At 39.4% G+C, this 12,826-nt stretch overlaps 1 protein-coding gene across 2 annotated transcripts; it reads right to left on the bottom strand.

Annotated features, from left to right (window-relative positions):
* Window positions 1–793: 793 nt before the first annotated feature.
* Window positions 794–12,095, bottom strand: ap3s1 (adaptor related protein complex 3 subunit sigma 1). Of its 2 annotated transcripts, XM_026188143.1 has the most exons (8): window positions 11,994–12,095; window positions 11,518–11,841; window positions 7,724–7,815; window positions 6,751–6,862; window positions 6,552–6,623; window positions 5,280–5,387; window positions 3,798–3,839; window positions 1,482–1,543 (listed from the first exon to the last, which is right to left on the bottom strand). In XM_026188143.1, exons 2-7 carry the CDS (start codon window positions 11,584–11,586, stop codon window positions 3,804–3,806), a joined length of 489 nt encoding a protein of 162 aa, XP_026043928.1. In that variant the 5' UTR covers window positions 11,587–11,841; window positions 11,994–12,095; the 3' UTR covers window positions 1,482–1,543; window positions 3,798–3,803. The 2 variants fall into 2 exon arrangements, with proteins under 2 accessions (XP_026043927.1, XP_026043928.1); XM_026188142.1 differs by lacking the exon at window positions 3,798–3,839 and having other exon boundaries at window positions 794–1,543; window positions 11,994–12,078.
* Between the last annotated feature and the right edge of the window lie 731 nt (window positions 12,096–12,826).

Below are 12,826 nucleotides of genomic sequence, written 5' to 3'. Positions count from 1 at the left end.
AATCTCTAGTCACTACGGAATCAGCATTGGACAAATCAGTGCCTGTCCTGCAAGAAAAGCGCTAAGAAAATAAAAAAAATTAAAAAAAAAACCGGCAAAAGCACATAAAATGTATTTTATGCTTTATCTGACATTTACCAGAACAAATTTAGGGCTCTGCTGGGGTTTTTTTTTTTTTTTTAAACCTCCCCCTTGCAAATGGACTGTTGTTCTGATAAAAGCCCAAATACAATCATGATAATACGTCATTTTAGTTTACTGGTTTTAGTTTTCTGTTTAACTTGTTTTTAGGCAATAAAGGCGCGACATACTGGATAAGAAGGTTTTTGGGTGAGTTTTGTATGTTTTTGTCCCAAATTTATTTTAAATTGTCCATTGCACTGTTCTTTTTCTCCACCTCCGTGGTTTAAAGTTAAGATTTGATAACCCAAAAATGTTTTATGAGTTGACTTGACAAAAGTAAAGTACAGTGGATCTGAGAATTTGTAATAAATGTTAGGCAGCATATTTATTTTAAACATTTAGTTAAATGTAATGTACCACATACATATTTAGCCAAGTATCAGGGGTGATTTGTAGCAGGAGGAACAAGTGTGAAAGGGAAGGTCTAGATGATAGTGAGACTTCTTGTGATAGATGGTTTGGAGACAGTGGCACTGGCAAAAAGACAGGAGGCCAAGCCAGGAGAAACCGGGATAGGGTGAGACGGAGGCAGATAATCCACCATGGTGACTCCCAACAGGAGCAGCTGACATAAGATCTTTATAAAAATGAAGTAAGCCAAGCACACAGGTTTCGTTTTGACGTTTATTATGTTGAAAAAAGAAGAGAAAATAAGTCATATACACACAAAAATTAAGAGCATCATTTGGTAAGACATGGTGAATCTTTGAAAAATACTTTGCATACAAATAAAAGAAAAATCATTTCATATATATTTTTCTGTCACACAGCATATCTTCAACATAATAATCTTCTGTACCCTAAATCTCTCAATACTGTACTAAACTGGTTCCAATTTTGGATTCGAAATATTTTTGCTTTCACTTCTACATGACTGATTCTCTTAGTCTGGAAAAAAACAAACTCGTAAGACTGCCCCAAAAGGTCACTTCCTGCCACGCAATTCTCTTTCAAGTAAACACTTTAGCCGATTCCAGTGAGCTGAAAGTCATGAGCCAACCTTCAGTGAGGCGTAAGGAATGTACCATTCATAAATAAATACTTACTTTTACTTCAAACTGAGAAAAATAACACAAGAAGAAAGAGAAAGCACACGTACAAGGAGTGTCAGATCACACAGTACCTTGAAGATTTATAGTTTTGATAAAAGTTGGTGAATTGAGGTTGTGGTAAACAGATTGCATCACTGTAAACATTGGCTGACATCTGCAGGTTCGGGATCTCGCTGCCACTATTTGAAGGAGGGTAAATTTGGCACTTTTATGCTGATGTCACCAATGTTGATGTTTCTGGGCATTTCCGGGAGGTTCATGTTCTTTACAGCTGATACGGCACGAGCGGGCGCTCCTGCAATACCGGCCTATACACACACACGCACAAAAAACACACACAAGGAGGGTTGATAAGACAAACCAGTGAAGCAGAAAACATGCCGTTACAGGACGAGACACTGAAAAGTGAACACTCGACACACACAGTGCTAAACAAAGTACTAGACAATCAACTGCTGACAAAATGCAAAAGCACTGACAGCTACTGAGACAGACAACATGTGCAAATGTACATTCAGGTGCCTTCATAGCTTCATACGCACATGCATTATTTTTCTTATTTTCTCGAGAATGATTGGATCACAACCAGAGCCAATTATGCGTCAACGGTGAGGACATACTGTACTACACCATTCACTGATTTTGAGCACTACTTCACATTCATCAAATGGACAAAAGGCAGCATTGCTTGGAAAGTGAACCCACCGGACTCTTGAGGACCGATAAGGTTAAAATGGAAGGAGAGAATTGGGTAAAGCAGAAGAATGGATTTTGATATGAAGACGGTAATGATGTTCGGATAGATAGGTGGGTAGATTTCAGAAAATGTACAATGTTTGCTTTAGGAGTAATAGTACAGGTGATACTATACCTCTAGTGAGTTGAATTACCTCTGGGAGCCTACACATGACAGTAGCTAACATTTTTCTGTCTAAATACATATGAACAAAAAAAAAAAAAAAAAAAAAAGTGTGTCATTTGCATGTGTGCTGTGTTAACTACTGATGATAGGAAAAGGCTGTAAGCCTACTAGCACTAAACTACAATGGGAGATCTGTTTTCAGTTACAGAGGAGGCACTTCACTCTAACACAATGAATCTCAATGTGAAATTATATAAGAGAAATTGAGCGTTTTTAAAGGGAAGAAACCAGCCAAGTATAGTTTTTATGATCAATAACACAGATCTGAATACTGAATGATTTGATGTTTTTGTCTCAAGTACGAGCAGACATTTGAGAATCAGTGCGGTTAGAGAACCCCCAGCTGAATCTTTGGAAGACAGACCCAAAAATGACCAAAAGGATAGAAAACTGCATGATCGCTGCCTCGCTAGAAATGAACACCCTTGTAAATAATTTCAGAGCCTGACACGCAAGGTACGCTTGGAATGGAGATTAATCCACTTCATGTTTCATAAGGTTATTTCAATAGGCTGTTTGTCTTAGGGGGTGTCCCTCCCTCTGCCAGGAGTCAAGGAGACTTGTGTTAGACGGAAAGATAACCGTGTCGTTAATCGAAAGGAATGCTGAGCCAGCAAATTGGCTCGGCATTAACAGTGAAGGATACTTTGTTGCTTTGCAGCAGGTCGCCTGAAGGCCTGCTGTGCAAATCCATTATAGTGGGTTTTTAATAAAGTACTGCGTGACGAACACACACAGAAATAGCAACGCCAGCTTCGTGTCACATAACTGCAGTTTGATTCTGTGCTTCATGCAAACAAATGAGCCTTTTGAAAAACTCACCCTGGGCTCAGTCTCGTTTATAAATGATATCAGTGTTAACCTGTAATTTAGCATGTAGATTGAAAACCCCGGGAAACAAATGAGTTACTTTTGTCTTCTGGCTCTGGTAAAACATGTGAAAAATCACCTTCCAGCTTCTCCAAAGCTCGCTGTGCATGTGTAAAAACAATGTTTCACTGTTTAAAAAGGGACATTTTTGCTAGAAATGTTCTTGGCTTGGACTTCTATTATTATATTGTTTCTGCTGCGCAACACACAATCCTACAGTAAAGTCTCGAGCCACCCCTCATTTCTTTATATTTTGCTTCCAAGCAAAAATTGGTGTTTAACAATAGTTCTCCGTGCTGCACCTAGATCCCATTTTCCAAATAAAAATAGAACTCAAGACTTTTTAGCGAATAGCCCAGTATACAATCCCAGACAAACTGCACTTTGGTGACCTTTAGAGATACTAGTTGGTTTTACATAGACAAGGTAAAACATTTCTTTGTTTCTATCTATGCAAAGCTAAGTTATCCACCTGCTACATAAAAACCACTCACACATAAAAGTTGTATCTTTTTATTTTGTTTTTTTATTAGAAAGACAGCATGCTACTACATCTCTAGACTGCAATTTCAACGACCGCGACCGTTTTTGTTCCTGATTAAGGAGGGAAACATTTTTGGGTCTGCCACGAAAGATTCCTACTGTATGTTAGTGACGTCACTTTACTTCAACATGGAGGGCCATATGAAGAGACTCAAGAGGGTGGGGGGGGGGGGGGGGTGGTAAACTGCAGTTAAGGTTACAGTACTTGGTTGTAAATTTAGCAGTACCTGTGTCTACCTGTCCTGCCTGGTAGACTGAAAGATAAACGTCTGTAAAGAGAGAGAGAGAAAGAGAAGAATGGAAAGAACTGGACAGGGTCAGGAAAAAGAGGAATGAGGAATGTTAAAGCAGATTAAAGTAATTACAGTTTATCTCCACAGAAAAAAAGTGATAGGACCTATCATACACCACAACTGTAAACTGTATACTACAATTATGTATAGCTGCGAAATATAGAGATATTACGTGACAAGAACGTGCGTTTTGAAATGCGATTAATATCATAATCGTTCCTTGCCAGTCGTGGAGAAGAACGGCTCGTTCCTCGGTCTCCAGAGACTGACCTATAATAGAACGGTGCCACTTTCAATTAGCATCAGTGTGATAAACGAACTCTGTGGTCTACGATAGGTCCAAGAGGGAAGAGACAGAGCAGCTCAGATGATCGTAGAACAGTAAAAGATCTGCTTACAGAAGGTCAATCGAAAAGGAAGAGTCTGTCTGCTTAAAATCACACAATGCAGCTCAGATTATTAAAAAATATATACACTTTTTTAAAAAAAAGAAAAAAAAGGAAATCTACTGTTAGAGCACACAATTAATCAGCCAGTTAAAAACCTGAACATGAAACCCTTCAGTTTGTCAAGGAAGCAAACAAAGTAGAAACAAATTTGTATGACTTTGTGACTTTCGCTGTAAGAGTAAAACAGGATTTCACCAAAACTCTGACTCAATGCTGATACATTACTGCAGCGTGCTGCAAGTACTTTGGAAACAAAGGGCCAAATCATTAGTGCAGTTCGATTTTAGGACTATCAGATGCTACAATCCACATTATTTTGCAAATAAGTGATTTCATAAAATTGTCTCTGGCTGTCTGTCAAATTAAACTTTTCAATTCGTAAAATGAATGTTTCTCTGCTAGCAAAAGCTGTGTGCAAAGCAAAGCAATGTCCTTGCATAGAGCAGTTATCTAAGCAAGGACACTGGCTTGTAGATGCAAGAAAACAAGTCTGAAAAGCATTTACTACAACACGGACAGCGCAGAAACTTCACATTCTCTTCTAAAATAAAGAGCATATAAAGACACAGCCTGGAACCAGCATATTTTCACTACTGTATTTCAAATATAGATGATATGGCTGATTTTATGGTCACTGAATCTGGAGGTGCTTTGGAAAATGGTACAGTTAAGTCTTCATAGAAATGGTAGAAGTGATGACTATGGCTGTATAGTATACTGAGAGATACAGGAGAGAATATGTTGAGTCTTGATCTGAGTTGAGAGCAGTGCAGCAGCAGGAAAAGAGACCAAAAAAAAAAAAAAAAAAGAGCACAAACACTCAAGAGTGGGTAGGGAGCATCCACAAGGTCACTGGAGAATAGCATGCAGGGTGCAGCATACACACATGCCTGCATACTGTATACACCACCTCAGAGTTTGGCGGTAGCATCAAGACATACAGTTGAACTGTCAGGGTCACGCTTACCTCAGACTTCTCCATCTTGTTCTGGGCATCCACCTGCGTGATGATTTCATTCATGTTGGTCTCCAGGACCATCCCACCCATTACCATCTCGGCCAGAATGTTGTGGACCTGAGAGGAATTACCGGTAGACGTGAATCTAATCGTCACGCAAAACTTTTTCCTCATACTGCAGCATTACAGTGCTGTGAGAAAGTCTTGAGACACCCCTTATTCTGTGTATTGTTCTATATCAACATGACATGTCTCGGCATGGTGTGTGGGCCTGGATAAAGAAATGGGAAAAATCCAACAAAGACCTGACTGATACATCTGGCCCTTCGCCTGATCCATCTACTGTTTGTCAAAGCCTCATCGGAAACAGTCTGAATGCAAGGGTGGCTGCCATGAAGCCATTCATAAGGAAGGAAAATGTGGAGAAAAGACTGACGTATGCCAAACTGCACAAGAACTGGACTAAAAATCAGTGGCAACAGTTCTGATGGAGTGATAAATCCAAATGTGACATTTCTGATTCAATTCTCATCAATATGCACAGAGGTGCAACAGTGAGTGTCAAAAGCCATCTTTAAAACACAGAGGAGGCTCTGTGACGGCTTTGGATCTTGACAAAATTGATGGAATTTTGGACGTAAAAAATCACCATCAAATTTTGAACCACCATGCAAAATCATCTGGAAAGCATTCAAATAAAAGCTTTGGTTGTCCTCCAAGAAGCCTGGAGAATTATTGCTGAAGATTCCTTAAAGAAATTCAAAGAAAGCTTGTCTAAGAGAGTTCAGGTTGTACCAAATATCAATTTTCAAAGCTGTTATTGCCTCACATACTTCATTTCCAAGTTTGCACCCATTTCCCATTTTCTTTGCTAAATATAAAAGTAAAGTATGTGACCTTTCTAAGTGTTTTATTCTTAAAATAACAATGCAGGGATTCTTCTGGTTTTTGTGGCTCCCCCTTAACCAAGTTTAACCAGAACCAAAGCAGGATTGCCTGAATTATCAAACAAAACAATGAGGGTGAATAGACAACATTTGTAGCCAAACTACAGTTCAATCTCAATCGGTCCCCTAAACACTGAATTAACTATATAAGAACAAAAATGCCGCTACACAACATGTTATGGAACAAGGCAGGTTATCAAATTTTGTACCATAACATGAGTCACTAATGGCTACAACTGATTTCTGATTTCATAGGAGGTCGAGGTCGTTCCGAGGCTCAAACAAATGGTATTATAAACATGTTACATCACAAAGAGACAAATGAATTTATTACCTTGTCGACATGGAAAATTAAGTCAAGCTCACAGACGTTCTCAAAGCACTTGTCCAGCGTTTCCACAAATACCTGCAAACAAAATAGAAGAAAGGGCTTGTAGACCTAAAGGAACACAGTCTGCAAGAAAGATCCTGAAAGCACACCGACAACTATGGTGAAAGAGACGGTGGCATTATTGTTTTTCCCAGGCTTTTACCTGGATTAAGTCTAAAATTCCTAGTTCGCTCTCTGAGGAGTCGACACAAAAGACAAAGTACAATGTGGCGTAGTGTCTGTAGATCAGCTTGTAGTCTGATCCTCCAATCAACCTGAAAAACAAGAGGCAAGAAAACATTAGAGAAATTGCTCCTCATGAAATATATAATGAGGCCTGTCAGGCATGCCATAGAAACTACGCTCTACTATACACTTAGATAAGGGAATCTTAATGTATGCTAATCTTTTGAACGTACGCACAAGGTTCACAGGGAGTTTAACACTCAGAGAGAACTCTGAACCCTGAGAATGACCTGATTTAACTAGTATGAAGTAAACACAGATAAAGACGTGAAGAAAAATAACAAGATCTTTTCAGTTATTATGAGTCAGTGTAACGGTAGTACACAACATATACAAGCGTGAAAAGATAGAAACTGGTAGTGGTTATTCAGCCTCTTGCTGGGTTTGATAAGAAATCACAGTTTCTGTTAACAACAGGAAATGTAGGAACTCTCCCTCGGTATTATGCAATTATTAAATAAAATGAGTAAATGAAATTAGTTTTGGGTTGTGGGCTTTTTTATGCGTTTGTTGTGCTCTCCATTCAGTGACTTGATTCTTATTAGGTTTTTTTGCTACGTATATTTTTTCATTACCCTTCAATTTTGCAAAGTGTAATGAGACAAAAAAAAAATATGCAAGAGCAACTGCGAGCAGTGGTGTTTCACAGCTCCACGCCTAGTTCCTCATTCGTGAATGTTAAATGAAGATCAAACGAACACCGTTGCTATTGATTGCCATTCATACAGCCCTCCGAGCTTTCCTTTGGAGAGTGAAATTAAGTCCTGTAATGTTGCGTCAAAGTCAATTATCTTCTGGAGTAGATTACTTCCACTAAAGCCTGCTTCTTTAGCATTTAGACACAGTCGCGTATGCACAAACAGGCTCAACCGAGCAACCTCATAACTTACATTCCTCCTTCGAGGAAATTGCAGACATTCTCATCTCTTTTTGAGACCAAGTGGAAGGTTTCCCTGATGATCTGTTGCTCTGTGTCTTCATTCTGGAGGACGAATTAGGAAACAACAGGCTGTTAAACACAGCGACAGTAAACAACGTGATGTTTGCCCACTTAATTGCTTCCAGTGAGCCAGTTCATTACTATTAGCCAGAAGACTGGTCTGACAGGATATTAATGGTTCCTCTCACCTCTCCCTTTTTGTTTTTTTATTAAATACGTGTATTCCTAAGTAGCTAAAAATAAAAGATTTATATAACAAACACATTTTTCAAAATCAAATATACAATACCCAGAGGTCACAGAGGCTCTTACTAAACCATGTCAGGGAGGCTTATCTCTGCAAAGAGATGAGATTATGTTCAAAGCATTCAATATCCTTAGGCATGTTTGAATGAATAAGGGAACAAAAATCTTCTTCATCAGATTGTTCTGTCTTTTAAATCATATTGAGGGCTCACAGAAAGGATCTAAAAAGACAGTCTCTGCGCTGTCAATACAAGCTCAACAACCTTGCTAAAAATCTGCTTTACTGCAACTCTAACAATGACACAGTCTCACCAAAGGGTGCTAACGTCCTCTCTGGATCTTTAACAGTTCAGTGAGTAAAGGGAGAGCAGAGGGTGACCAGTATGCAGCTGGCTAAAAATCAGTCATGTGATGTGCAGCATGGGACTTAATGATACAGTCACAAAGCAGAGAAGAGCAGTGAGCCTATTGCAGAAACAGCAGCAGCTTTTAAACATGTCAGAGTTTGAGAGTTTCCCCATCTGGTTACATGAACCTGCAAATCTATTTGAAATTCTGGAGGTTCACAAGCAGCAACACAGTATAAGTTACATTTAAGGACCAACAGGAGGCTAAATAAATAACACGATAATATATGTTAACATATTTCATGTGGTAGCCAAACATACCAGAAACCCTAAGATTATAGAAGGAGATTTTTAATTACTAGTATTCAAATTTTAAACCGTTAAAAATATTACCAGGTGAAGCGATTTTCCCGTTACGATACCGAGAAAATCGTTATCAATAACGGCCACCAGAAAATATCTGAGCCCTACTCACCTTTTTCAATCCCCCTCCACCTGAGGACTAACCAGTTATGGTGAAACCACACCCACTGTAACAATTGTTGGAAATTGATATCACCATGGTGACAAATGCAAGTCAAAACAATGATCAAAACTACATATGATGGTCCCTATACAGCATTTTCCATTATGCAGTAGTTAGTATGCCAACGGGGGGCCAAAGAAGGTCAGCCAATGAGCCTGTGACACAGGACATGGCTGCCTAAGGCTCACTGATGTACAAAGAGTGCAAAAAAGATCTACTACAGCACAAGATGCTGACAACCCTAATGCTGCCTGTCATAGAAAGTTGAACCTTTATTTGTATGGGGCCTGTGTAGCCACAGACCACCACCGAAACCACCAGCAATGAGATCAGAACAGAACAGTGTAAAAAGGAGAACTGGTCTGAACATTTACACCACATGTGCCATCAGGTCTGTGTTGCATTATTTACCTGTGGAAAGAAGGCAGCCAGTTGCACTATAGGAACTGGCTTGCCAGCATAGCCATTGTGTTATACTCTGTGCAACATCCAACTGGGAAACGGTGGCTGGCAGTTATGTTTATGCTACATTAACAGATAGCGTATATCCTTTCACTGCAACAGTTTTCACTGATGCAGATGTGTTATTCAGCAGAATAATGTGCTCAGCAACACTGCAAAAAATAACTCTGGAATGGGAATATGACAGAGGTCAGCGTCACTGTGCTTGATAGCACAGGACACCTTCAGAGCGGTTTTGGAGGTCAGAGCTGTTTTGACAGCCTGGACGAAGGGGAGCTACAAAATATTAGGCAGGTGGTTTTAATGGTGCAGCTTTCACAGTGCATGTTCATCCACCAGCCTCCACTCATGGGTCTGCACATCTCTCCTAAAGCATGTTTTAGCACATTGTTACTTTAACACGAGAACCACGACGTCCTCATCAAAAAAAATAAATCATAAAATAAGCAAAGCAACTTTTTTGTAAAAGCAGTAGCACAAAAAAAAAAGTCTATACTGCTACGTAAAAGTTATGGCTTACTTACTGATGATGAATGAATTATATATAGGGAGAATTTTTATGTGCACATATTTCTCCCTCCTCTCAGACTGGACACATGCTTTGGGTTTATGTCTGAGCCAGCAGGCTGGCTTTAACAACCAGAACAACGCCTCTTCAGCTCTGCCACTCAACGCAGACACACACACACATATATAAGGCACAGCCACACTAAGACAAACAACATACCGAGGCTTAACAATAAACTCTTATCAATAAACCGAGTCCTAAAGATAGTTTTCACAGTCAGTCGGATGTGTGAAATTGTATATGCAGCCAGCCTGTAAGCCGACACCTCAACTGGTAACATAACAGATGGCATCTACATGGACTACTTCTAATCCAATCAATTTGTGTTTACCCTCCTGAAATACAAACGCATTAATGTCCATCTCAATAAATAATTATGCAACATGGAAAATGAATCTGAACAAATATTTATATGGTTAAATTCATTTGCTGCTTTCTATTTTGAAACCCCTTTTAGAGATTCTGCTTTTTCTGATTTCTGATTCTAAAAATGATGCATACTGCCAGACTGACTAATCAATCAAATTACCACTTGGTATATACTTATGTTTTTAAATACAGACTGCTGGGTGATGCCCATCATCTGTTTTCTTAAATCGAATCTTTTCGGGATGTTGTTCTACCCTAAAAACATTCAGTTATCTAGACTGAGATCAAATCGGAAATCTGCATTTATGAGTTCCAGCTGAATCCATCTCCAGTGCTTCTAAATCCACTATTGAACAGCGCAACGAAACTCACATGTGAAAAGCAGGTGCTTGGAAAGTGTGCAGAATTTTTAAGCAGGTTCAACTTTTTTCTGGCAATTCATCTGTTAATCAACTTTTGTTTGTGTGTGTCCCCAATTTGTCCCCAAGAGTTCATTCAGGGAGCTGGACCAACGCATGTGCAACCTTGTTATTGTGATACCTACATAAAAAGAAGGCGGCCGTCTTGAGGTATAAATCCAATTATAAGACCAAGCCAGCACAGCTCACACAGCAAATGACATTACATAACCTGGCATTTGTTCCCTGTAGCTTTTTAAACAGAGCAGGTAGCCTGCTTTAGTGATGCCAACTTACAGGCAATAATCTCATGGCATCAGTGATGGTGATGGGATGGACTGAGCACGAGTCACTCACAAGGGCCACAGCTATTACAGTCATGTGACACAAACAGTAAACCTGCTTCGGGCTGTGCATCACACAGACTGTATATAGGCTGCATGAGATTAGATTTAATAAGCTAAGTGAATAAAACGGAGCTCACTCCTGTTCACGCAGCCTCAGTGGGAATGTGATAGCCTCGCTTCGGCTTGCACACGTTTAATTATTCATATTTTTAAAGGCCAGCGTGGATCAGAGTGGCATCTTATAGCCTACATCAGTTTGAAACAACTGCACATTATTGAAGTACCCACAGCTTCCCATTCAAACAGTGTGCAGCACAGTGTCATTAATGCTGACAGTGATTGAATTTTTTTAAAAGTGTCCTCAGCACAGCTGTACAGCTTGTGATATTTTTTTTTAAATTAACCGTTTCCACGTTGACCCGTGAATCTTACATATGTGCAGCAAATAAATGAAAAATATTAAGAAGAAATTTTCACTCACATAATGTTCGTAGAATTTAGAAAGCCTTGGTTTGCCGTGGTTGTTGAATATTAAAATGGCTTTTATCATGATTGTAGCGGATCAGAATGAGGCGGGGAAGAGAAAGGGATCAGTCTGCGAAAGACTGGTGTCCGTCAGCTCCGGTGAACCCAGATCTGAGCGGGATTCACGGCTAAAGCCCGTCTCGATTTAAGGTTAGTAAACGGGATAGCTTCGAGCTACACTCTGCTACTCCTTCATCGTCTCTTTACGGAAATATTCCACGTCAAGGACCAGTCATGCTCTCCTCCTCCTGCTACAGCAGCCGAGATGGCTCAAACTTTGCTGTGGGTAAATGCAAATCACGGGGTTAAAAAAAGAAGAAGAAGAAAGAGCGTTTATTGATTTGTTCCTCATTCTAAGAGTGATTCTCTCCACATCCACTGGAGTCAGCCCAAGCATTTTCTTAATCACTGAACTTATTTTACTGTGATCACCATTTTTAATATTAAGTTGATGTTTCTTCATCTTCTTCATCTTAGTGGAACTTAGATTACCCCTAAAAAGTCCTGAAAACTTATTAGAGTAACTTTAAAGGTAGGATAATATTCATGACAGTGACATCTTTGGCCAGTTAACCTAAAGCACATATCTCTGGACAATGAGATGCAGGTGGTCAACGGCGTCACCAAGGGGGGCGTGGCCACTGGCCAGCCACCAAGATTATCCTATGTTGCTAATAATGTTAATAAACGTGATTACAAGAGAGCAGAAGGCACCCAACAATCAATCGATCACTTAAAAAAGATTATTATGGATTTCAAATCTTTTATCTTATTTTCATCTTATTTGGTTAAATGTTGGTCACTATTTTCAGTGATATCAGCTTTAATAGCAGGAAATTAAGTAGGTATATAATAAGCTATATTTGACAACAGCATAATAAAACTAGAAATTTTGTTTTTAGTGTGCCACACCAATATTTTTAGTGGCCCCCAACTAGCCACCCCAATGAAAAAATTCTGGAGGTGCACCTGGGTGAAGTAACTAGAGGAAATCCACCCAAGCACCCGGGAGAGCATGTAAACTCTACACAGTTTCAAACTAACCGTCTTGCCATGAAAACACAGGACTAACCCTGAAGCACTGAATGCCAAATGAAAATTTTATCCAAAGTTCACAAGGTTGATTATCTGGGAATATTTTATATATTGTTAGTGCATTCTCCAAAAAATTGCATTTGGGTCTGGTGACATTAGAGGAAACGTGATGAGGTCACAAACACTGACCAGGTTAACAAAGGACCAAGAATTCAATCATCAAATTTCAT

This window comes from Astatotilapia calliptera, chromosome 12, assembly GCF_900246225.1.
Source record: "Astatotilapia calliptera chromosome 12, fAstCal1.2, whole genome shotgun sequence".
NCBI classification, from domain to species: domain Eukaryota; kingdom Metazoa; phylum Chordata; class Actinopteri; order Cichliformes; family Cichlidae; genus Astatotilapia; species Astatotilapia calliptera.
This window is presented reverse-complemented; position numbering and strand designations above follow the sequence as displayed.

Coding starts and splice junctions, on each gene's coding strand:
- ap3s1 (XM_026188142.1), bottom strand. CDS start 11,586: ATGATAAAAGCCATTTTAATATTCAACAACCACGGCAAACCAAGGCTT. Junction 7,816..11,517: donor CTAAATTCTACGAACATTAT/GTGAGTGAAAAT, acceptor TTCGTCCTCCAG/AATGAAGACACAGAGCAACA. Junction 5,388..6,551: donor TAATTTTCCATGTCGACAAG/GTAATAAATTCA, acceptor AATTCCTCTCAG/GTCCACAACATTCTGGCCGA.